This window comes from Vidua macroura, chromosome 1 (assembly GCF_024509145.1).
Source record: "Vidua macroura isolate BioBank_ID:100142 chromosome 1, ASM2450914v1, whole genome shotgun sequence".
Lineage (NCBI taxonomy): Eukaryota > Metazoa > Chordata > Aves > Passeriformes > Viduidae > Vidua > Vidua macroura.
In genome coordinates this window covers 79470076-79494492 of record NC_071571.1, presented here as the reverse complement: position 1 = coordinate 79494492, position 24417 = coordinate 79470076, and the positions used below count along the sequence as shown (strand labels likewise).

At 42.0% G+C, this 24417-nt stretch overlaps 1 protein-coding gene across 1 annotated transcript in view; it reads right to left on the bottom strand.

Moving 5' to 3' along the window:
* MYO10 (myosin X) overlaps positions 1–24417 on the bottom strand; it is a 163224-nt gene that overhangs the window by 117472 nt on the left and 21335 nt on the right. Inside the window, exon 2 of the mRNA XM_053977472.1 lies at positions 10724–10822. Within this exon, the coding sequence (XP_053833447.1) occupies positions 10724–10822 (99 nt within the window). The remainder of the gene's footprint in view (positions 1–10723; positions 10823–24417) is intronic.

Here is a 24417-nt window from a genome sequence, read left to right as displayed (position 1 = left end):
CTCCTGACTGCTCACTTGCAAACTCTGTGACTTCTGACCAAAACTGGCCACACACTGATAACCTGAAAGTTCATTTTGCAGGGATAATACAAGCACCTTAGTCTGGCAGTTGGGATAGGTTTTGGGGTTTGGTTTTTGTTTTGTGTTGCATTGGTGTTTTTTTTTTTTTACAATTCTGCCTTTCTTTTAAAATATCTCACTTCAGGATTAAAACTTTCCCCTTCCTGAAATCAATCAAACTGATAGTGGTTTTGGCAGAAAGGGAAGTAACAGGAAAAAGGTAAGAACAGAACATGTGCAACATATCCAAGAAGTAATTCATAACTAGCTCTGTATTTTTTATGTAATAGATACATAGTTCAGGGAAAAGTACACACAAAAAGAGGCTTTCCCTATTACCCTTTGACAAAAATTCAGAGAATGGCAGTCATATAAAAATATCACCCTTGATATAAAGGGATAAAAAGACAAGCTGAATTAGCTCGTGAATTAGGGGCAGGAAAATGTTCTCTGCTATTACAGATACAGATACTGCTTCTTTCAGCATAATTAAATTATGCTGAATTTTATTTTAATATGCTGAATTATTAATTTTAATATTTCCATGTTGGAGAATTTAAGAGACACAAATTAATGATTTTTTCCAATTAGCAAGTATTTAAAAAGTAAAAGAAGATGGGACACATGGAAAAAATCCAAAACACTTGTTCAATTTGTGAGTGCTTCCACTTGAACCAGTGCTCAAACACAGTACTGATAAGTAATGCTTGGGGTTTAAAAGTAGCATTTCCATTAAGGAAAACATTTGCTGCAGTTGCATTAAATCCTTACTAGGCACGGGGAGGCTTTTGTGCATAGCAGTTACACTCCATTAAATGCTCCACAGGAGGGCTGGGGTGGCACAGCTCGGTGGGCCTGTGGGACACGTGGGCTTGCAGGGCACGTGCAGCCTCTGCCATGTCGCTTGCTTCACTGGCTTCTTTCTGCAAAGAGCACGCGATGGAGCAAGCACAGGCGAGCGGGGCACAGTCATCCCTCCTTGCAGCTCCTTCTAGGAGATGCCCCACAGGCTGGGGTACCAAAGGGCCCCTGGGACAGCCAAGTGCAGTTGTGCAAGGCAGGGAGGCCAGACTCCCTGCGGATGCTCCTGGAGGAAGCTGCCGGCTCACATCTGTCACGAACTCTGTTTACAGGCGCGCCAACAGATGCTTGCAGCGAGAGTCGCTGAACTTTGACATCCAACATAAAGATGTAAACACTTCTCCATAGAAGATAAATTCTCAGTACTAAAAGGTGCTCTGGCTGACTTCTGGCCCTCCTCAACCCCACATCATCCGCCAAACCCAAAACTCCCACACATATCCCTTAAAAACAACAACAGTAAGAAAGACCCAAAGCACAAAAAAACCCCCAAGAAATTAATATACCAGTAGCCACAGCACCAAGGTTTTTAAAGTATGCTAATCAGTAGAATTAAAACAAATAAGCCAAATATAACTAACTGGAGAATAAAATGAACTTTACAATGTTTAGACAGATGGAATCTGATTTCCTGCTGTAAAGCTGCTGAATTTGGCATTGACGCTGATCCCCAAAGGCAGGGGATCTGCTGCCCAAAACACGCACGAGCTACCCAATGTCCGGAATCAGTAGTCACTACCCTTCATATGCACCATTAAATTAAAAAGCATTAAAGTCTTCATAAATAAGAGATGGATTCATTCAACACTAAAAGCAGCCAAGACCAAAGCTCACTGCATATATTTGTGTATTTTCTTAAGACGCTGTATATACAAGGGAGCTCACAAAGGGCTTCTTTAAAATGTTCCCTTGTAAATGTGCATTTGAAGGGTAATAGATATTGAATTCAGGGAAATGTCCAGAAAATCACTGTTTGGAAATATTTTTAGGCCTTCATGTGGAACAGCTAGAAACAATCATGATGCTTTTCAATGCTAGCTAAGAAAATCCTTGTCCAGAAGGATTTACTTCTCTGATGCCTGATCCTATGAGCTATGGATGCAGCCAAACACAGCATTTACTGATAAACAGTCCTACTGACTTCAGTAACTTAAGCCAAGTAACTTCAGTGGCGTTATTCATGCCCTATGAATATGAACGGAAGACTCTTGTTTAAAAGGGCTCCTCACAACAGCAAAGGCTAGCACAAAAGAGTCCCAAGTGAGGGTGAGAAAGGACACAAGGCGAAGAAAAGAGTCCTTATGAGAAATGCTTAGCCATTACCTGCATTTGAGGCTTTCTTTTTAATTTTAAACTAGAAGTGAAGAAAACATGAGCTCTGCTGGTATAACCACACAGTAATGTCAACATAATCCTATTGCTAACTCAAAAGTCAAAAAAAAGGACCCCCCTCCCCTCCCCAGACTAACCTAAACAGACAGAACAAACCCCAAACCTCAAACAAAGCCCAGGTCTACAACTTATGAATGAGGTCACGATGAGAAACTCTCCCAGTCCTCTAACCAGAAAGAAAAAAAAAAAGTGAAAACTCCATGGAAAACATACTTGAGCTGTGTTTAACAAGGAACATCTGTAGCCTTCCAATTCCTGAGATGCAGAAATGCCGCAGAAGAGCCACAATAAGTTAAACACGCAGGAAAAAATACTTTTGTTGCTACCCAAACCATTTACAGGTGCCTCTGATTTGAAACTAAGGATACCAAGCTCTACTCTGTTTGCTGACATAACACCATGCTGTGAAGGACTTCTTTGTGAAGAAAACTCACTGAAAGCTGGTTTAACTGACAAAGTCTTTACTGGTGAAATATAACATCTGTTTTTAAAGAGGCTACATTTTTTGCATATTATCACTCAGCTGCTTCTATTTATAATATTTGATGTAAAAGTTTCTGTCAGTCAGCTAAGTAGTATGCAATTAAGTATCCTGAAATTTTAGTATCAGACTGAGAACAGTTTGCAGCAATTGATTCAACTTTTACTTCTCCTTGGATGAGTTTGCTCAGATAAGATTTCCCCTACACACACATACATTAGTTATGTTTTACATTATACAATTCTTCCCTTACAAGGGAATGGATGTTATTAAAAATGTGTGTTCTCAGGTACTGTTCTGGAAGTCCTCAATTCGCAAAGGCTCAAACATAGTGCTACTTACACCAACAGCAGTAATTGCATTAAAAAAAAAGAGTCCTTGGTCTGCAGACTATATATTTATAGCGTTGACTATATAGTTATTGGCATTACTTTTATATATACTTGGATGTATAAATGGAAGAAAAAGTAGAGAGTCCTATTTAGGTGAGTAGAAGAATGTTCCTGAAATCAATGCCATGCAAAACAACACAGCTCTTCTGAAAGATTTCACTCCCCCCCAGGCTTTTTCTATTTGCTGTCTGTGCCTTCACTGCAGACAGCTTCATGTGTGTCTGTACAAGTCAGGAGCACAATGCAGTCCTCTTTGATCTGAAATAAAGTAAAGTTCACAGTATTCAGGAAAAAAAAAAGAAAAAGGATAGGAACTGGAAAGAGGTTTTTCCCTCAATGGAACCGTTATTACTGAATATACACAAGTAAGTAATTTCAAACAAAGCACAGAATGACAGCAGGGCATTTAGAATTTTATTTTAAAATTCACTTGCCAACTTTATAAGCTCACACAACTTCATTGAAAATACAGTAAGACCATGAGGAAATGTCTGCTTTACCATAAATAAAACCTTTAAGGAAGAAATAATTTTAACTCCAAAACTAAATGCAGCAAAAATACCCTCAAACGTGAAAAAAAAATTCCGTAACTGTAACATCATCTTATATACAATTGTGTATTTAAACACACCAGGAAAGATTAGGACCTACTTTTTTAATTCTAAATATTCATAGACTTCATTGACATACTTAATATATTCCTACTAAGTATGAATATACTGTATTAATACAGTAGAGTCATAGACATGTTTCCGAAATATCCAGGACAGAGCCCTTCACCAGCTCTCTGCACTAATGGAACAGAAAAACAAACAACACAACCAACCCACCCACCAGCTAGCAAATGAGTACAGCATCTTCTCTTTTGGAAAGTGTGAGGTTTGTGCTTATAAAGGGAAACATATTTACAATATTAATTGTCTGCACATGGTAGCTTTTCCAGTTACTGCAGACTCTCTGTTTTGAAGGTGAGCCTGCAGGAAGTTTTGGAGAGCTACTCCAGAGCCAGCTGCAGCCCAGCATCATGAACATGTGCTAAGAGGGAGGTCACACCTTTCATCTCCCACTCCTTTATCTTGGGCCAGGCTGAAACACAGGCCTGACGCACTCTTCCCCTCCTTGTATTTAATGAGGCTTTCATCTACCCCCATACAGTGCCACATTTTTCTTCTTTTCATAAAGAGCTATGAATTTTTCACTGCTATTTGCTCAGGGAAATCCAAACTTACAATGTGATAGTCCCATTTTAGTACACCACATTTCATGTATTGGGTATTTCCCACAGACCATCAAATCAGCTAGTTTTACAACCATTTCACAGAGAGGATGACAACAGCAGGAAACAGTATCACAGTTATCTATTATGATAATTAGCAAATAAACTGTTTAACTGCAACACTCAGGTAATATATACAAGAACACTTGAGGAGAATTATATCACTATGTGATAATCAAGAAATTGCTATGCAGCTTGTTAAAATATAATTATATAATCCTACCTTCACACTGGGTAGGATTCCCTACAACCACCCCTTCAGCATACAGCTGTATGCTGCTACAGGTTTTCCTGGCAAATTAATTTCTGCAACTCACAACAGAACAGAGAGAAGAAACTAAGAAGTAGTGTACTGTGATATGAAAATTTAATAATTCTGCAAACCAACATTGGCAAAGACTTGAAGTCCAGACTCATAAAAGTAAAATCCGAAACCAACTCCAGCAACAGATCCTCCCATTCCCACTGCCCGGCCAATCATGTCACTGGAAGACATGCAGAAAGCTCAGTGGAAAGGTGAGAAGTGCAAAGTCTAGTAGAAGCTACTGAATCAGAGAAGAAGAATAACAATGCTGTGCTTTGATAAGGTCCCAATGTTTTCATCAGTTTGTCATTAGACTTGAACATGAGCTCCAGCTGTCAAAAATGATGTGGGAATCAATACACCAGCCATACTTCAAAAAGCATCATCACCCCATATTTCTGCAACCTCACTCCTTGCTTCCCCTCTCTGGTTCTTCAAAGTGGTATCAAGCATTGCAGGAATTGCCAAACAGTCAAAGGTAATAGTCAAGCATTATCTCAGTTCCATTTCACCTGCTTGCAACCTTCTGCATCCCACAGGTAACCAAACAGCAAGGGCAGGATGGTCTAAAAGCACATCAGGAAAAGCAATGGAAGAAAAGATAATAATTGACCAATGTCAGCTGGCACAGTCCTTTTACACACAAAGTCCACTCCTGAAACCATAAGCCCTGAAAATGACTGCAGTTATCAAATGCAGTGAATTTTTGCTTTGCCTTTGGCTGTGCAGCAGCCAGCTCAGACCCACTGAGGACGTGGAATGCCACAGCACAGGTCTGAAGGCCGATCCCTATGTCTTTCCCATTTTGCACCACCTGATTTTATCACATGCACACCCAAACAAAGGAGGCAATTTTTTGCCCAGTGATATTTGTAACACCAGGGTTTTCTAAGCAAATTTAGTAAATTGGATGACATCACAGTAAAGACTTGAGACTTTTTCCATATTACCTGAAGTTTCAGCTCGCATTATGGACACCATGGAAAGGCAGTAACATCACACACAACACGCACACAGAACACCATTAACAAACAACATATCTGCTGGTGGATGTCAGCACTAGCTCTGCCATTCTTTGCTAGGGCACCAAAGCAAGCTGTCCCGTTTACAGTGGCATCTGTGGTTCCCTTAAGTATAAGGATTTTGCAGCTCAAAACATTTGTCAAAGTCAAGCTCTTTATGGCTACACAACCAAATAAAAAAATCCTGTGAAAATTACAGGTAGTGTCCCATGTAAGCATGTGGGTTACTAGTACTAGGAGCTGGAGAGGGCTTGTGTTTAAGATGAAAGATGTGTTTAAGATGGCATTTCCTGGAGGATATTAGCATAACAACACACACAGCAGCCTTTCTACACTGCAGCTCAATTGTAATGGTGATGTTTTAATGTGATGGAGCCTTCTTATTTTAGCTTGAGAAAGCCAACAGAGGAGACAGTTTCAGCCTTTCCACTTAACTGGACTTCAAATTTCAGTAAGAAAAACCAAAATATGAAACGTCACAAATCTGAGAACCTTAAAGGTTTTACATGCAACTCACAGGGAACACACCAGCACATAGGTGGCTTTCTTGTTTCTCTGAGAGGAGGCTTTGTACCCAGAGGTAGTTGTTCTTCTCAGTCTGATTTCGTGGATGCCGTCCCCCACCAGACACCTGGTGTCTGGGTCACCAATAAGTTGGTGCAAGAGAAAAGGATGACAGAATCATAGAATATTTTGGATTGGAAGAGACCTGTAAAGGTCATTCAGTCCAACCTCCCTGCTGCAGGGGAGAATACCTTCCACTAGACCATGTTGCTCAAAACCCCATTCAACTTGACCTTTAAGTCTTTTAGGTATCCACAGCTTCCTGGGCAATATGTTCTACTGTCTCACAACCCTCAAAATAAAACATTTCTTCCTTAATCTCATCTAAATCTACCCTCTTTTAGTTTAAAACAACTACCCCTTGTCCTGCTGCAACAGGCCCTGCTAAAAGGTTTGTCCCCAGCTTTCTCGTAGGCCCCCTTTTGGCACTGGAAGGTGCTATAAAGTCCCCCTGGAGCCTTCTCTTGTCCATGCTGAACAACCTCAAGTTTCTCAGCCTGACCTCATAAGAGAGGTGTTCCACCCCCCTGATCATTTCCATAGCCTTCCTCCACGGCTCCAACAGGTCAATGACCTTACAGTGCTGGGGGTCTCAGAGTTGGATATTGGATACAGCACTTCAGGTGAGGTATCATGAGAGTGGAGTAGAGAGGCAGAATTCCCTCCCTTAACCTACTGGCAATGCTGCTTTTGATACAACCCAAGATACAGCTTGTCTCCTGGGCTGTCAACACACTGACAGCTCCTGTCCAGTTTTTCATCTACCAGTACCCTGAAATCCCTCTTGGCAGGGCTGTTCTCAATCAATCTGTATGGATACCAGGGGATGCCCTAACCCAAATGCATGGACCTTCTACTTGACCTCATGTATCTTCATGAAGTATATGCATGTGCCCACTTCTCAAGCTTGTCCAGGTCCCTCTGGATGGCATTCCATCCTTCAGGCTTGTCAGCTGCAGCACTTAGCTTGGAGTCATCTGCAAACTTGCTGAGGCTGTGCCCTATCCCACTGCCAATGCTGTTGATGAAGGCATTAAACAATTCTGGTCCCAACCCAGAAATCCAAGGGACACCCTTGCCACCAATTCAGTTCTTGATCACCACTGTCTGGATGCAACCATCCAACCAATTCCTCATCCACCGAACAGTTCATCCATCCAATACCTATCTCTCCAATTTAGAGGGAAGGATGTTGCAGGGTTCCGTGTCAAAGGCTTTACAGAAGTCCAGACAGATGACATGCACAGCTCTTCCCTTCTTCACTGATGTGGTTTCTCCATCATTTTCATCTCACAGTGCCAGCACAACAGCAATTTAATCATGAGTACATTAAATTTTGCCCATCAAAAGCCACTCTCCAATTCTGTCTGGTTCCTTTCCTGCCTGGAGAAAGGCATGTAAAGAAAGCAAGGGTTCTCTGTCTCTGAAAGACATGCTTTTATTTTTTGGCCATGTGCCAGCCCCAACTTTCTGTTACTGTAAGGGAATATAACCTTTGAGAGGCCACCTTTCTCCAGTAAACTACATAATCACCAACCTATGTGGAACAAGGCTCTCACACCCAGCAGTATTTCTTCAGCTTTGTCAGACACAATCATAGCAACTGACTCGAGAGGCAACAGAAAGAACTATTAAAACCAAGTTGCACATTCAGGTCATACAAAATGAATATTTTATTCACAAACCTTTTAGTGTTCCACTATGCCCATCACACAAGGAGAAAATGCACAGCTGGTGTCACCACCATAATTCTAGGGGTTTTGACAACAGAATGGCCTATGCAGCGCCAGGCATGCTGGCATAGATGTGACTCACCTTTGTCAGCGAGACTTCAATCTTACTGTGATTATGGAGATATGGTGGGATAGTTCCCACTGTGGGATGTTCCTAAGAAGGGTTACATGCTGTTTAGGAGAGACAGACCAGGAAGGCATGGTAGTAGAGTTGCCCTTTCGGTGACGCAACACTTGGGATGTATTGAGCTCTGTTTCGGGGTGGATGATGAGCAAGTCAGGAGCTTATGGGTCAGGATAAAAGGGCAGACGAGTAAGGCTGACACTCCGGGTGTTTGCTCCAGGCTGCCTGACTGGGAGGAGGAGGTGGGTGAGCCCTTCTAGGCAATTACAGCAGCCTCAAAGTCACATGGGAGGGGCTTTAACTACCCTGACATCTGCTGGAAAGCTACACAGCAAACAAGCCAGAAGGCTCCTGGAAATCACTGATGACAACTTCCTCCAGAGATACTTGAGGATCCCACAAGGAATGTTGTGCTGCTTGACCTCACAGTAACCGACAAGGAAGGCCTTACTGGAGATGAAGGTTGGGCGCAGTCATGGCTAGAGTGGCCATGAGATTGCAGGGTTCAGTATTGAACAAAGAGATGGTAGGGCAGTGAGCAAGATTATGACCATGGACTTCAGATAGCTAACTTAGGCCTCTTTAGGGATATTCTTGGAAGAATTCCATGACAGCAGGCCTTGCAGGGAAGGGGGGTCCAGGGGAGTTAGTCAATAATCAAGGCTCACTTCCTTCAGGCTCAAGAACAATGCGAACCAATGAAAAACAGGTCAGACCAAGGGCACAAGAAACTTCTGTGAATGAATAAAGAACTGTCATTGTTCAAGTATAGGCAAAAAGGTTCACAGGAGATGAAAGTAAGGTCAGGCCCCTTGGAGTGAATTTAGAAAGGTTATCAGGATAAGTAGAAATGAGACTAGAAAGGCCAAGGCCATCTAGAATTAAATCTGGCCAAGCATGTAAAAGATAATAAAAATAACTTCTTCAAAAACATCAGTAACAAGAAGAAACCAAAGGATAATGTGGGCCCATTAATAAATGGAGGGGGGACCCTGGTAACAGAGGACACAGAGAAGCCAGAGTTGCTGAATGCCTTCTTTGCATCAATCTTCACTGACAAGATCAGCCCTCAGGGACCAAATGAACGCCAGGAAGAAGACCTTCCCTTAGTCAAGGAAGATTTGGTCAGAAAACACCTAGGCAAACTTGACATTCACAAGTCCATGGGCTCCAACAGGATGCATCCATGGGCTGCTGAGAGAGCTGGTGAACACCACAGCAAGGCTGCTCACAATCACCTCTGGAAGTTTATGGAGATCAGGAGAGGTGCCTGAGGGCTGGAAGAAAGCAAACATCACCCCAGTCTTCAAAACGAGCAAGAAGGGGGACACAGGAAACTACCAGCCAGGCAGCCTCACCTCAATCCCTGGATAGGTGATGGAGGGCCTCATTCTGTAGGCCATCTCAACCCACAAAGGAGACAGGAAGGTGATCAGGAGTAGTCAGCATGGGTTCACTAAAAGTAACTCGTGCCTGACCAGACTGATTGCCTTCTATGCTGAAAGAACCACCTGGATGGATGAAGGGAGCGCAGCAGATATTTTCTACCTTGACATCAGCAAGGCTTTTGACACTGTCTCTCACTAAATCCTCATATCCTCAATCCTAAACTCAAGAAGTGTTATGTTGGATGAGTGGACAGCAGAACGGATTCGGAACTGGCCGACTGGCAGATCCCAGAAGGTTGTGATCAGGTTGTCCAGCCTTTCAGAGGGACCTGGACACGTTGGAGAGCTGGGCAGAGAAGAACCTTCTGAAATTCAACAAAGGCAACTGCAGGCTCCTGCACAGAAGAACCTGTGGATCCTGGTGGCCAACAGTTTGTCCTTATGGCTAAGAAGGCCAATGGTATCCTGGGATACATTAGAAAGAGCATTGCCGGCAGGTCAAGGGAAGGTGATCCTGCCCCTCTGCTCAGCCCTGGTGAGGCCACATCTGGAGTATTGTGTACAGTTCTGGAGTTCACAGTACAAGAGATATGGAGCTTCTGGAGCAGGTCCAGCTGAGACCTCTTGGTAAAGAGTCTGGACAATCTCTTTTATCCACAGCCTTAAGAAAGGCTGAGGAAGCTGGGCCTATTCAACCTCAAGAAGAGGCAACTATGAAATGACCTCATTAATCTGTATAAATATCTGAAGGGAGGATGTCAAGAGGATGGAGCTAGGCTCTGCTTGGTGGTGCCAAACAACAGGAAAATAAGTCACCAGCAGAAACTGATGCACAGGAAGTTCCACCGAAACAGAAGTTAAAACTTCTTTACTGCAGGTAAAGGGTGACTAAGCACTGGAACAGATTGCCCAGAGAGGTTGTGGAGTCTCCCTCACTGAAGATATTCAAGAACCACCTGGACACAATCCTGTGCCACATGCTCTAGGATAACCCTGCTTGAGCAGGGAGGTTGGAACAGATGACCCACTGTGGTCCCTTCCAACCTGACCCACTCTGTGATTCTGTGAAAGCTTATTTTTTACAGAGTTGTGAGAAAGACAAAACATAGAGAAGCAATGCCCATACCTGACCATAGTCTGTCCTGAATACAACAACTCCTTCTGCACAGGAATGAACAGTGCTGGGATAATGCTGATTATTTTCTCGCAGCCAGACCCGAGACCCCTGCAATAAAAAAAAACAAACAGAGTTATAGATGACATAGCAGAAAAACTGAAAAAATAATTCTACTCACTATTTTTCTCTGGAAATACTTCTCAAGGAATAGGAGAGAAAGAGAAAGCAAAATCCAAATAAGCAAGTGAGAGAAAATAAAATAAGCTCTTAGCAAGTATTTGTTGGTTTCTGCTTGATCAGTAAACATAGGAGAACTACACTGAAGTGGTTTTTTTTTTTTTTCCACAAGCTCCTAAATGCCAGCAAGAGCAGCTGGAGCCAATCCTCTGATTCTCTGAGTCATGTGCCTCATGCTAGCACATGTAAAATTACAGAACAGTATTTGAATTTACACATAGTTTAGAAGATCCACCCCAAAGCCAGCTGGCTCCCTACCTGTTTATTTTCAACCTCAGTCAGACACTCCCAGTACTTCTATCTTTCACCTTTTTTCTAAACTACTTCCCTTTATATGGTTCTCCTCTCTTGACTGCACAACAATGCAAGGATTAAAAAAAAAACACCAACTAGTAGCAAGCAAGGTTACAAAGAATTGATACTTGCTATGGAGGCATTGAACACACTACCAGTGAGACACCTAAGCCAGTCTAGTATAGCAGGTAGAGCTTAATGCTCCATCTACCACCTGGCTGGTGGTGCAGATGCAGCATTAAGAAAACAGAAATATCTAGCACCGAGAACAAAGGAGGAGGACCACAGCTGATGCTGCATCTGCAGCAAAAGCCATCCCATAAGCAACAGCCACTCAAGTTGCTCCTGTGTAGGAGAAGACTTTAGCTGGCATGAAAACACTTAGCAGCAGTGACCCATGGCCTGACTTCCAACCCAAACTACACTCCCATTCTCTTCAAACATCTGGCTCCATATCAGGGCAACAGCATTTTAGTGGCTTTCAGAGAACAGAGATTTTTTTTCACCAGAACAATCAAACATCCTCCTAAAGAAAAAGTAAAGGAGTGATAGGAAAGTGCTGGGATATACACTGACAATCATAAGGTTTGGGTGTACAATCATACAAAAAAAAAAAAAAACAATTAATGTAATTTTGCATGCTAGCATCCAAAGGCTGTCCTTGCCTGAATTTTCACAGGGAGACCAGACATAAAGTCTTTTTAAGGTAGAGGGGGTGCAGTCCTGATTAATAATCAAGACAAATACAGATTTTTATTCTGCTGCCTATTTAAGATGAGTGGCCCATGAGCTTACCATGGAGTTCAGCCACATTACAAGTTACATATGTTTTTAGACAATGTTGAATAAATGTTATTCTTCTTTCTATGGTGGGACAATAGCAGCACTGAGACAAAATTGGTTTCCCTAAATGGGAAGACCTCACCTGGACAAAGAGGATGAGGCAAGAGCATCCCTCTTTATTTTTTGCTACTACATCTTTTCACAAACTGCTTTCCATTTTCAATGCTGCAAACACCTGTAGAGCATTTGCCCTTTTACTTCCAGAACCTCAAGTCAGATGGTTTCTAGGGTTTCTAGATATACAGCAATTCTGAAGCAGTTCAAATGCAATGTTCATAAACTCCAATGTGCAAGGTTAAGGCAGATGGAAGCAGAAAGGAGAGCACCAGTTCCTGAGGTGGGTAGTGGGGAGCAGGGGATTGAGGAGACACCTCCCCAGAAGTGGTAAAAGCAACAGATAAAACTTGAACATTAAATTCAAAATCCAGTAACAGCAGCTGGAACACTTCCATTCACTCTCCTTGGTCTACATCAGACTCTGGTGTTCAGAAAACTAAGGGCACTGCTCTGTTTTTATTCTCTTGAACACCACAAACATCCCAATGCTGACTGGTTCAAGGGTACCTCTCACCCTTCACTTCCCAGAGGAAGGAAGCCTGATGTGAGGGCTTTGCTCTTGGACTTCCTCTGCACCAGAGCCAGCAAACAGAAATGTCCTGTGTCCCTCAGGTACAGACACAGGAGCAACGGTAACTTGAAGGCTACATATTTGGTAATAAGGAATATCTACCACAACCACCATATAGAGACAAAGGGGTTTTTTTTTCAAATTAATGCAGGTGCTGCCATCAGCTCACTGTCCCCAAGAGTGCCTGAGAGTGAAACCTGAGGCTTGCAGCTGCCCTGTGGGGCTGGGCGATGCAGAGCCCACTTAATTCACCATGTAATGGGTCTAAAACCCATAAGCATGAGTGCACAGCAAGACAGATGGTGTGATGATGCACCCATGCTACACCATGCCATACAATGAAAGCAAGGTGAGCTGAGCTTTGCCTGGGATTCCTGCATGTCCTCAGCCACCTCACTTCATTTGCGCATCACAGAGGGACCTCTGGTGAGCCTCTAGCCCAGGGGCTCAAGCAGGCTCACACAGAGCTGGCTGTGAAAGCATTCAGTCACTCCCACAGTAGAAAGTGTTTCCTGAAGTTCAGTGTGAGCTTCCTGTGTTTCAGCCTGTGCCCACTGCCTCTGAGCCTGTCACTGAGCATCACCAAGAAGAGCCCCCTCCTCTTTTATCTTCCCTCCAGGTATCTACATACACTGGTGAGATTCCCCCTGAGCCTTATCCAGGCTTAAGAATTCTAGCTCTCTCAGCCTGTAGTCCTAGGAGAGAGAGAGCCTCCATGATCTTTTTGGTCCTTTGTTAGACCCTATCCAGTATATCCATGTCCCTCCTGCACTGGGGAGCACACAACTGGACACAGCACTCCAGCTCACAGCTCACCAGGGCTGGGAAGAGGGGTAGGATCACCTCCACCAACTTGCAGGCAACTTTACTAATATGTTCAACAGTAATGTCTATAGAAACCTCATGAGATTATATACTCTTAACACAGGACACCAGAAGAAAGAATCTTCAGCTCATTAAACCATCCCACTCAATCAGACAACCACTGTTTCACATTTGAATGGTTTTTTTTTTTGTTATTAGTGGGATTATTATGGCATAAAATGAAAGGGTTAGAAGTTGTCCAGCACTCAGAAAATTTTTATTTCACTGGTCTTTTCTGCCTTGACCTAGTAACTCCACAGGAGCAAGGCACAGCAAAGCTTTCACCCACAGCAAACAGCCATAGTTTGGTTCACAAATTTCAAGGGATTTAACAATGGTGTCACCATCAGGCTCTGGAGACCTGACGGCCTGAGGAGCAGATGCATGTACTACTGTCACCCCAAGCCCAAGGCGCAAAGAGAATTTGGTCCCAGCCTACCTCCCCCGCCCAGAAATACTTTTGCCAGCCTGCTGCTGGGCACTAAAGGCCTGTCCTGGTCAGTCTCTACTGTCACCTTCTACGTGAGCTCAATCCACCTAAATGCACACATAAAGAGCAAAAAAAAACTATCTGCCAAAATGCAGTCAAGTTCTTCAAGTGTTTCAGGACAATCAAAACCCTGTTATTCCACTGGTTTATTGTTTGCCAGCATCTCAGAAGCTCAAGTAACGTGAAGTTTATGCTTTCAAGAGCAATGAAAAGCTTGTAAACATTAAGCCACAATAAAATTTGCCAAACCTCAGCATTCAAAATAGCCTCTCAGAAGGAGGAGAATATTTTCCATCTTGAAATTAAATAATTAACGCTGCAATTTTTTTTTTTTTCTGGCTATGAAGGGGAAAAGAAGGGGCCTGCACAGAAGCCTTCACTTGGTTGGGCTAGTGCTATAATAAGCTTTTTAAAGCAGGGAAAGGGGTTGATTTAAACAAATGTACATTGTTAGGGGTCAATAGCTGCTATTCAAAGGAGGCTGGAACAATGCAGTTCACAAAGCCGGAGGCATCTGGAATGCAAATACAACGTGTTCCCTGGCAAGGTAGCTCTACAATGGAGCGTCTGTCCATGGGCCTTCCCCTCTGGGTGGGGGCAAAACAAAAAGCTCTTGGCAAGAGATACCTCACCAACTCTGCAAGCTACAGACAATGATCCAGCTGCCATCCCTCTACAGTGCATTAGCCATGCACTGGTGACAAAATCATCACCACTGCTTATTTAGGGACACGACTTGGCAGGCAGGACCCACCTGAGGAAGGAATCCTCTCAATGCACATCGTGGCTACGCTGACCTCAACCTCTTTTGCAGGGACAAGCATGGTGTCTTGGGTTACTCCAGAGCTCCCTGACAGGCAGCATTCTGTGGTAAGAGGGCAAAGAAAGCCATGGCGCACTAACTACAGCCCAGTGTTTTTTATTTCCATGAAGTAAGATTGTAAAAATACTTGGAATAGTGTTTGTAGAAGAACAGCCATATGCCATAATTTCCGTAGCAAATAAATTTCTCCTGACTGCAAAACTGAAAGGAAATAGCTTCGGAGATCTCACAGCTGCAAGACCACCTGGAGAAGCCTTGGGTCCTTCAACCTTACAGATCCTAATGCTGAAAATGCAAACACTACTTCTTGTCTTCCTCAGTATTCTGTACTTGGAGATGACAAAAATCCATTATTTTTTAACTTTCTGTTGGATATATATGCTGAAAATCACAAAATTAATAAAGAACTTTATCTCAATTAAGTAAAATGGTGGAGCATTCATTGCAAAACTCTAATTAACAAGTTAGATTTGATATGTATCCATGCTGTCTGCTGAACAAAATAACTGCACATTAATTACATTTTATATGCATATATATCATATAAATGTCTACATATGAAAAAGCAGATACTGTATAACAACTGTGTTCTCATCTCAGTGCAAATGCTACTCAATCACACCTTATAATGTGAAATCCAGTCAATACATCAAGGCAGTTGATTCAAAACCATTAAAATTGCCTTAAATTAAGAGCTATGAAGGTAGGTTATGCTGCATCTGCATTCAAAAAGCATGTCACTATTGAGGCTTGGCAAAGTGAAAGGAACAATAGTCAATATGTGTTTAGAGAACTTTTTGTTTATTCACCTCAGTAGCTTGGCTCCAAATACAAAGTCTGAGAGACAGGAAGAGATGTTATTAACTGGGTCAAGCAGGACATAGCTTCTTAATGCAAAAGATAACCAAAACCACATATATCTTCATTCCTTCTCTTTCCTAAGTCACAAACTGGTGGCAATTAAGGAGTGGACATGAAAAGAAAGAAGTCATCAAGAAAAAGACCACAACTTTCATAATTTCATATGAATAGTCAGTTATTGTGCTGAAAACTCACCCTTCCCTGTTGGGTTTGACTACTGAAAACAGTTACATTTAGGTACCCAAAAACATATTAAGTGCCTGACCAGACTACTCAGTGGAAAGTTCACTGGAAACTGAATATCCTTCACTGATTTCGATTCACATATGAACCATTCAGCCCCTTGAGCAGAAAACCAGACCTGTTCTTCCATATCTAAGTCCAGGGAAACAAGTAGTAATGGCCATTTGTCTAAGGTATTGCTCTTTAATTCAAAATGTTGGTCTAGATGCCCTCCTTTGCACTGTCTGGCTTCCCTGGTGCTGCTTTCCATCAACAAAAGGCTTCCAGAAGAGCTGGACATCAGTGGTGGCTGAATGTGGGACCTACTATAAAGGTCTGTGGCTACTACTGTCACACAATGTACAAAAGGGAAATAAATGGACACTCCAGAAATTTCTCCAAGACAGTGCCACCAACAGGCTCCATTTCTCGACAGCCAGGCTACCCCTCTCTGCCAACAGTAAGGAATCAGCAGTATTTATTCAAGGATGACAGGGTGGAAAGGGATGGACAGAGTTACAGAGAAGGACTAGTTGAACCCTGTAGTGAGAGAAAGTACTTTTTAAATTTATTTGAAAAGGCAATCTAAATTTCAGTTCCTTAAACTCAACTTCATGAACTGATTATTTACATAAATCAAGGCATATACTTAATCCAGCTTAATAAGGTAAAATTACTTTTCAAATCCTTTACAGTAGTATTCACAATTTCCTCAGAAAACACTCAGGGGTGAAATACTAACAACTTCCCCTCAACAAATTTCATTCTGTCTCTTACACTATACTATTTTCTTTCCTGTTTTAAAGCAGAACAAAGCCATGAAAATGTTTCCATGGGATATAAGGCCAGTTCAGGGGGGTTAGTTTCCTGCACAGCAAAACGTCCTTGAAAATGAGATGTTTCTGTTGTCTGTCAATTCCCCACATCAGATCAAAGCACCAGCTCTCCTGCTCCTGAGGTCTGTGTAACAGCTGCTGACTAACCTTGAATAGGCTTCATCTCCTCCTGTTTCAGTAACTGGAGATAGCACAGAGCTAGTGATGGTATGCTACTTTAAAAACAAGAAACTGGATTAAAACATATATTATTACTGACTTGAAAGGGAACCAGAATAAATTTGTACCTTCCTCATCCCTTTGAAGGCAGCAGCACTTCTTAAAAGACCACTGCTTCATATAAGATAGTATTTTCTACATACATTTAAAAAAACCTAACAAATAACTGCACAAAAAAAATTATCTTTCAATTATGCCCAACACAAACAGCACACAGACATTACTCTCAATATATGAAGGTCGACAAGCATGTTCCTCCTCATCTTCTGCTGTTGAGTGCGAAGACACACATCACTAATAGACCTCACTCAAAAGCCAAAAGACAATGCCATCAAAAAGCAACTGAACTTCTCTGCTAGAGCTTCTGAAGATGTGGTTGTCAGCTCTTGAGGACAACAGATTATTTCCACATGGCTAGGAAGCAGCAACTTTATCATGCAGCAACTTTATCAAAACCAAATCCAGCAAGAAGACACCATCAAGTCTCTTTAGAAGAGTTACTGGTATTGGTACAGTCTGAATTATGACTTTCACGAGAGATTCAGCAAACTTGTTTTGACAAGTTTTTCACATTCAAGACTGCCTAACCATACCCCAGCATCTTGGCTGCAAACACATGACATTGCAGGAGTGTGGAAAGCCTACTGCCATTATCGATTGTGGTCAAGTTAGGCTGCTAGCAGACAACAGCTTGTTCTCATGCCTGCAAATGTAAGGTAAAGAAATAACAGTTTCTGCGTAGTCCAGACAATGGCATTATTGGTTAATTCTGAAATGAAAAATAATTGCTCCAAGTACTACTTGGCAACTGACCATGAATAGAACTGCAAAAATGAAACAGGGAAACACATACAGTAACTTTTCTCTACCTACTGGATCTACAGTTTCAAGTCCTACTTTACATCAACATCATCGGGTATCACAGACTTGCCTGGCTTATGGCACTGCCTCCAGCACTCTCACTGACCCTCTACCTTAGGTTGTAATGAGGAGGCAGGATTTTGATCTGTTAAAACTCAGTAAGGAAGATAAGTAATCCAAAAAGAAAACATGTGGGTGAGGAGAAGGAAGAGGAGACAACTACTGATGACAGCAGTGAGATGTAGGGCAATGGAGCTTAGGGCCACTGCACATCTTTCTCTCCGGGTCTACATGGGGCAGGGGGGACCAATGGCCAGGCAAGTGACAGACACCCTGGTATATTCAAGGTCATCTTAAAAGTAGCATGTAATTCTCTCCCCTGATTTGAGTTCTTGAAGAGGAATATACAATACACTCAAAAACCCCCTTAAAATTTATCCTGAGAACCAAACAAGACTTAACTCTGCTTCCAAAGAATTCAATATGAGTTGCAGAGTTGCAGTTCTGTCTTTGATGATAGTACAGTTTTGTCAAGCGCTCATATTTTTTTCAGAAACTCATTTTTTAATTAGCTGCAGTCATGACCACAAATGTGAAAACACATGAACAAAACAACTAACAACAAAGCCAAACACAAAAATTCCAACAGGTATTTTAAGGAATGCAGAACCAAGGAAGGACAGTGCACAAGAAAGCAGCAGGGGAAGAGAGACTCCACTAAGAATCATTCACCAAAGCCTACAGCAATGCAGCCAGCAGGAACAGTTGTCCCAGCACGACTGCCCAAACAAGACAATTTCAATCACCACTAGCTTCTGCTTACATACTCTTTGCCACATCATCTAGTCAGCTCTTACATCTCTGTGCAGCTCTACCAGTGACTCAGGGAAAAGGAGAACAGCCTGCCAAAATGCCTGTAGCTCATCCACCATGCCTGCTTGGGCCTGGCAGTCTCCAGGCCAAAAGCTGCCAGCTTGGCCTAAGTTTTGCTTATGCTACATGACATGCTTATAAATGCACATCAAGGGGGAGGATTTTAAAATCCACACATGTAAGAAGTCATGCTAGCACTCTCTTCTCATTCCTTGCTTAAGCTGCTCTCTTGGGGCTGGGGTTTCAAAAACCAACAAGGCAAAGCAATGGTAGAAATTTCTTCACTACCTTCTTTGCTGGGGCTCAGTCACAGAGCTTTGCTCTTCTTCAGAAACTTTGCCCTTAAAAACACAGAAGTCATTTGAACAGGTGGTCTCAAAGCCACTTTTCACAAGTTTTGCAAAACACCAAGCAATTTTTTCACCTTCCTCTTGCCTCTCCTGTCTGGACACAAAGCAAAGGCCAGGCAAGCCAACTCATGACCACCAGCCACAGGGCATGGGAGAGACAACCATTTTGAATAAAGGTTTAGTTTGAGACTGAATTTAAGGGATGTTTCTCATTGACTGTCTGTAAAGCCCAAGGAGACTCTTGTTTCCAAAATGCGAACTTCTGTTTGCAAATGTACATGTTCAGTCCCATTTCAAAACATTTTGTTGAGGAGGAACATCTTAATTGAGTACTTCAAAGATGATTAAGTGGGAAAAGAAAAAACATTCATTTTGGCACATTTGTTCTGAAGAGAAGCACTTACCATTTACATTCATTAGACATTAGACTTTTCCTAGGGTTCATCAGTCAAGCACTGTTCAGTTCTTAACACTGATCTCTATGTACCTGGATATGGAAATTTTTGAAGATAATCCAGTACGAAACAACTGCACAGCAGTACTAGTTTTTCTACAGATGCTAGTTGTGCTACACAAGCATGGATATGCCTTGTCTAGAAGGGCATTGTAATGATTCAGCCTGATTTGAATTTACAAAGCAGATGAAATTTCTGATCAATATACATCTTCTACCTTTGCATAGTCTTTGTCAGGGATCTGTTTTTATTCTGGTAGTATTAGTCAAAGTCTTCTTGCATCAAGAAGCATCACTGATACGATGCCAGTGTTGCACCTAAAAGCAAGCAGGAGGAATTGCATTTAGCAAAGTAAGGATTATTCCCGGCTTCTAGGAAGCTCAGTGTCACCTTTTTCTTTTTTTCTCTTCTCATGCCAAAGAAGCAGGCAATTCCAGGAAAGCATACCTTTATCAAGGTATCAAGTGGGATTCTGGTGTGAAAACACTAATCCATATTGAACAGCAGACTGTGCAAGGTAACAAGCATACTTACAAATTATTCCCAAGACTAATACTACCACTTTCACTTTTCAATTTACTAGCATCAAAGTACAAAAGGTTCCAATTTAGTTTTATATTCCATATTGTCAGTTTTCATGATCCTTTTACAGGTCTGAAAACATTAACGGGATTTTTTTGTATTTTGTTTATGTCTCTCTCTAAGTCAAAAATACCAGTTTACACATGAACAATTTTCATGCATTGAAGGAGGGATGGGCAAGCAAGGAAAGTATTTCCAGACTCAACTGTTGCAAAAACCAGCTATAAGATCAGAGCCATAAGACAAAAACAAACTGACCCACCCAGCCCACATTCCTTGTAAGTAGTTTGGGGTATTTTCCCCCCTCTCTTCTTCCAAGGACCATATTTGCTTGAAATTAAAACTCAGGATTTTGTAGAGACACAGGTTACACTTTGGTGCTATAAGACTTAGCAAGACTTAATTCCAAGCCTAAGAGAGTAAGCGCGAAAAGGAGTGAGAAAAGAGAATAATGGACCACAGTTCTTTAATTCTTTTATTAATAGAAACACTGATTATTGAAAATAGGAGAATTTTAAAGGTCATAAGTTCTTTTGCTAAGTTGCATTGATCCCCTCACATTGAGGGGATCAATTACAATTGATGATTTAGTATGCTTCATTTCACTTGGCAACTTTGCTCTCACAATATGATCACTACATATCTCTCTCTTGACACAGGAACACAGGTATTAGAAGTATGTATTTTATACTGAATTATTTTTTACTTGGCTAGCTCATGCTTTAGTTTGGGGTTTTTTGGGTGTTTTGGGTTTTTTTTTTGCTTATTTTTATTTGTTTGGGGGTTTTTGTTGGGTTTTTTTGGGAGGATTTTTTTGTTTGGTTGGTTTGGGTTTTTTTTCTTTGTTTTCTGTTTTTTAAATCATATTTTGGTAAGCTATATGGGGTTTGCCCTACAAACCCTAGAACTCTTTGCTAACTTTGCCTGCCTATGATGTCTTTCAGATGTCCACAGGACCCTGTATATAGGTAAATATCTATAGAATAAGGAGAAACAGATGAAAAACGGTTGGTAAATTAAGATGTGCTGTTGCACCTGTACAGTAGCCTTTTCAACAAGCATTTCAGCCTTGCTTTTCTCAAGCCCATCTGACCGGTCTGACCCCTCACTGAGGAACAAATTCCAGCTACACTTTGACCACAAGCAGTTGAGAGGTTTGGGCTGCTCAGACCTTAGCAGTTAGAGCTCAGGTCCTCCATTCCCACAAGCCACAGTGACTCTCACAGAGCAGCTTGCACCAGCAGCCCCTGCTCCATCCTGTTTATATGCTCTGTTAAAACTCAGGGCCAATATCCTGGATTCGGGACAAGCATCTCTTCACAACACCAGCTCCAACAGATGAGATACTTGGGGCAGCCCAGCAGCCTGCCCCACACACATGTGGTCCCTCAGGGTGGGCACACGGCAGCGCATCACAGCTCAAAGGCAGGAACGGGAGCCCAGGGAAGCCTGCTGAAGATTAAACACATCATGTCTACATCTAGCCAGAAAAAACATGGATTTCTGGCCTGCAGCAAGTGGGTAGCAGCAGCACTGAGGTGCATTTGGGAAGCTTGGGCAGACGTTATCAGGCTTTCAGCGTCATACAGAATGGGTCCAACATGGGTTATTAAACAACTTGAGGTGCTGAGGAGCCAGTACTACATTCCCAGGACCTAATCATCCTTAAAAATTAAATTTAAAAAAATACTAAAAATCCAGGTGGTAAGGAAGAAGGGAATCATACTCCTCCACCTCTGCTGCCTGGCTTCTAGAAGCAGGTTTGGAAAATGCTCTTTGCCAGAGCATGGGTGTCCCAGTGAATGGCAGGCAACACAGTGTCCTTCCATGCTCTCCCTCCTTGCCTTTTGCAATTTGGATAAACACTGAAAGAGACGACACTGCCACTAAAGTCCTAAGTTGGAAGGCTAATGTTAGCAACTTCCCACACTAATTTGTACACTGCAAACCACAATAATCACTGAGCAACTCCAAATTGCCTGTCTGGAGATCACCTGATGAAAACACAACCAATTAAGCAAAACCTAATGGCACACTATCATTAGAGGGCAGAGCACTGGCTTATTCCCATGCACCCGAGGCAGAAAGGTGGCAAGCACCATGTATGCTTACTGGGAGCCTGGGGGATGCAGAGGTACATTGCTGGGCTTGCTGAGCACTGCCTGAGCTCAGGCTGGCTCCTCACACAGAATATTCGTGACCAGCCTCACTGTGGGAAAGATTTTGTAACTCAGAAGGACGTGTGCACTTCTTATGGTGCATAGTATCTGATGCCTTTTGCCCTCTGACTTTCTGAAGCTCACTGCCTTGCATGCAGCAATGAATGCACATCTTAAAAAACAAAAGTAAGTAGACAACAGTGCTTTAATTAAATTCCAGCAATGTATGAAAGCATTCATAACACACTAACTAATGGATATTGTACTTCTACACAGAAAAGATTCTTTGCTGGAGAGTTACGGGAGTTTTAGTCAACAGAACAGAACTAAGTACCTAAGTAAAAGAGTAATCTGGGTAACACTGTTTAAATAGATTTTCTCCATTTTTAGAAGAGAGGGAGTGGTGGAAAGAGTCGAAAGGTGACCCTCAGCTAGACTCCCCAGCACACCTGCGAAGAGACACACAAGTCTACACACAGAAAAAAAAAAAGTTTATTTCACTTTCCATTTATTTTAGAATTAATTCACATTTCCAGCATCTGAAAAAAGGATACTAAGAGCACTCTAAAATTATTGCACCTGTCTACAATCCTGAAGAGTGTCCTTTCTTCCACTTTCCTATATGATCTTTTTTTTTTGTTGTAAGTACCCTGATCAATATTCTGGGATGCCTGGGAGGAAACACTCCCTGAGACGTTGGTAGACACTTCTCTTGGGCCTGGAGCATACAGGAGAATTGCTAGCTCTTCCCATTCCCCCCTTCTCCAATGATTACCTTCTTCTCTTCCTTCCCAGGTCAGGAACTCAGAAAAGACCCCCAACAAATTTTAGAACTCAGCCATGAACAAAGATGTAAAACACATAAAGATTTGATCATTGTGGCCTTTCAATGTTATTCCATTTTCTCTTGAAGTATGAAGACAATGTGTCAAACTGCAAAGGACAGAAGCCTATAACTTAAATAACTTGTTATTCAATTCAAATAGGTAGTTTATAAACAGGATCTAACCTACCAACCATAAAACAAACACAAAGGTGTCAGTAAATATGAAATAGCTAATTATGAGTTACTTCTCAAACCTGTATTCATATGTTTTTAAAGAAGAATAAATTGCAACAGGCAGTTGAAAACATCTGATTCACTTTGCCAACACACAGGACAAGGAAATTTAGGTAGCAGTGGTGGAAGAGAAATTTAATCCCAGCCCAGTCTCCTTAGCTGTTGCACAGTATGAGCATAACACTGTCAATCAGGGCTATTCTCTGCTTTCCCAGAGGACACCTGACACCAAAGCAGGCTGCACAGGTGGCATTTCACACCACTGTAACACAGGCAGAAGGTGCAACTCAGTATAAAAGGGAGTTTGGGATCCATGTTGAAGGAAGATTTAGCAATAATGTTTATATAGCAGGTAAAGTAAGAAATCCATGAAGTTCAGATGAAAGACAGCATTTCCTGCATGCACTTTGAACGCTTTTGCATTTTATCAACTTTAAACTTCTCGGAAACAAGGTGATGCTTTGCAATGCTCCCCACTGCAGAGCCTGGTCACTGCTGATGAATACCAATGGTATGCAGCAGTTGCAAGGTAAAAAGGCAGCCTGAAACACTGCATTCATTATATTCAGCTGCCCAAGGTCACAACCCTCTGAAAAGCAATCTCCTGCTTTTTTGCTTACTCCACTTCTCCCTGACCACAGACATTTCCCTGCAGTAATGCTACCCTTATTAGGGTATCTGTTTAGGTTCTTCTGCACTTGAGCAACTAGAAAATGAAACGTCTACAGGGCAAATCAGCGGAGTCATTATGGCATGTCATTATTGCTTTTATTGGCATTTTTCCTAGATATTACATTAAAAAAAATTACTCCTTTAAATTTCATTCACTACTGAACTGTCAGAAGGGAACACCTTTAGTAGGAAACACAGAAATAGAGTATTTTATGCATTTTATATAAGCAAACCTCTCCTCCTGTCATAGATACTTACACATCATACACTGGACAGAACACTGTAATTGCATATTGTTCCATCTCACATACATGGACAAACCCCCAAGGCAGCTCACAGGTTCCTTGGATGTGCAGTGACACACCCTTCCTCAT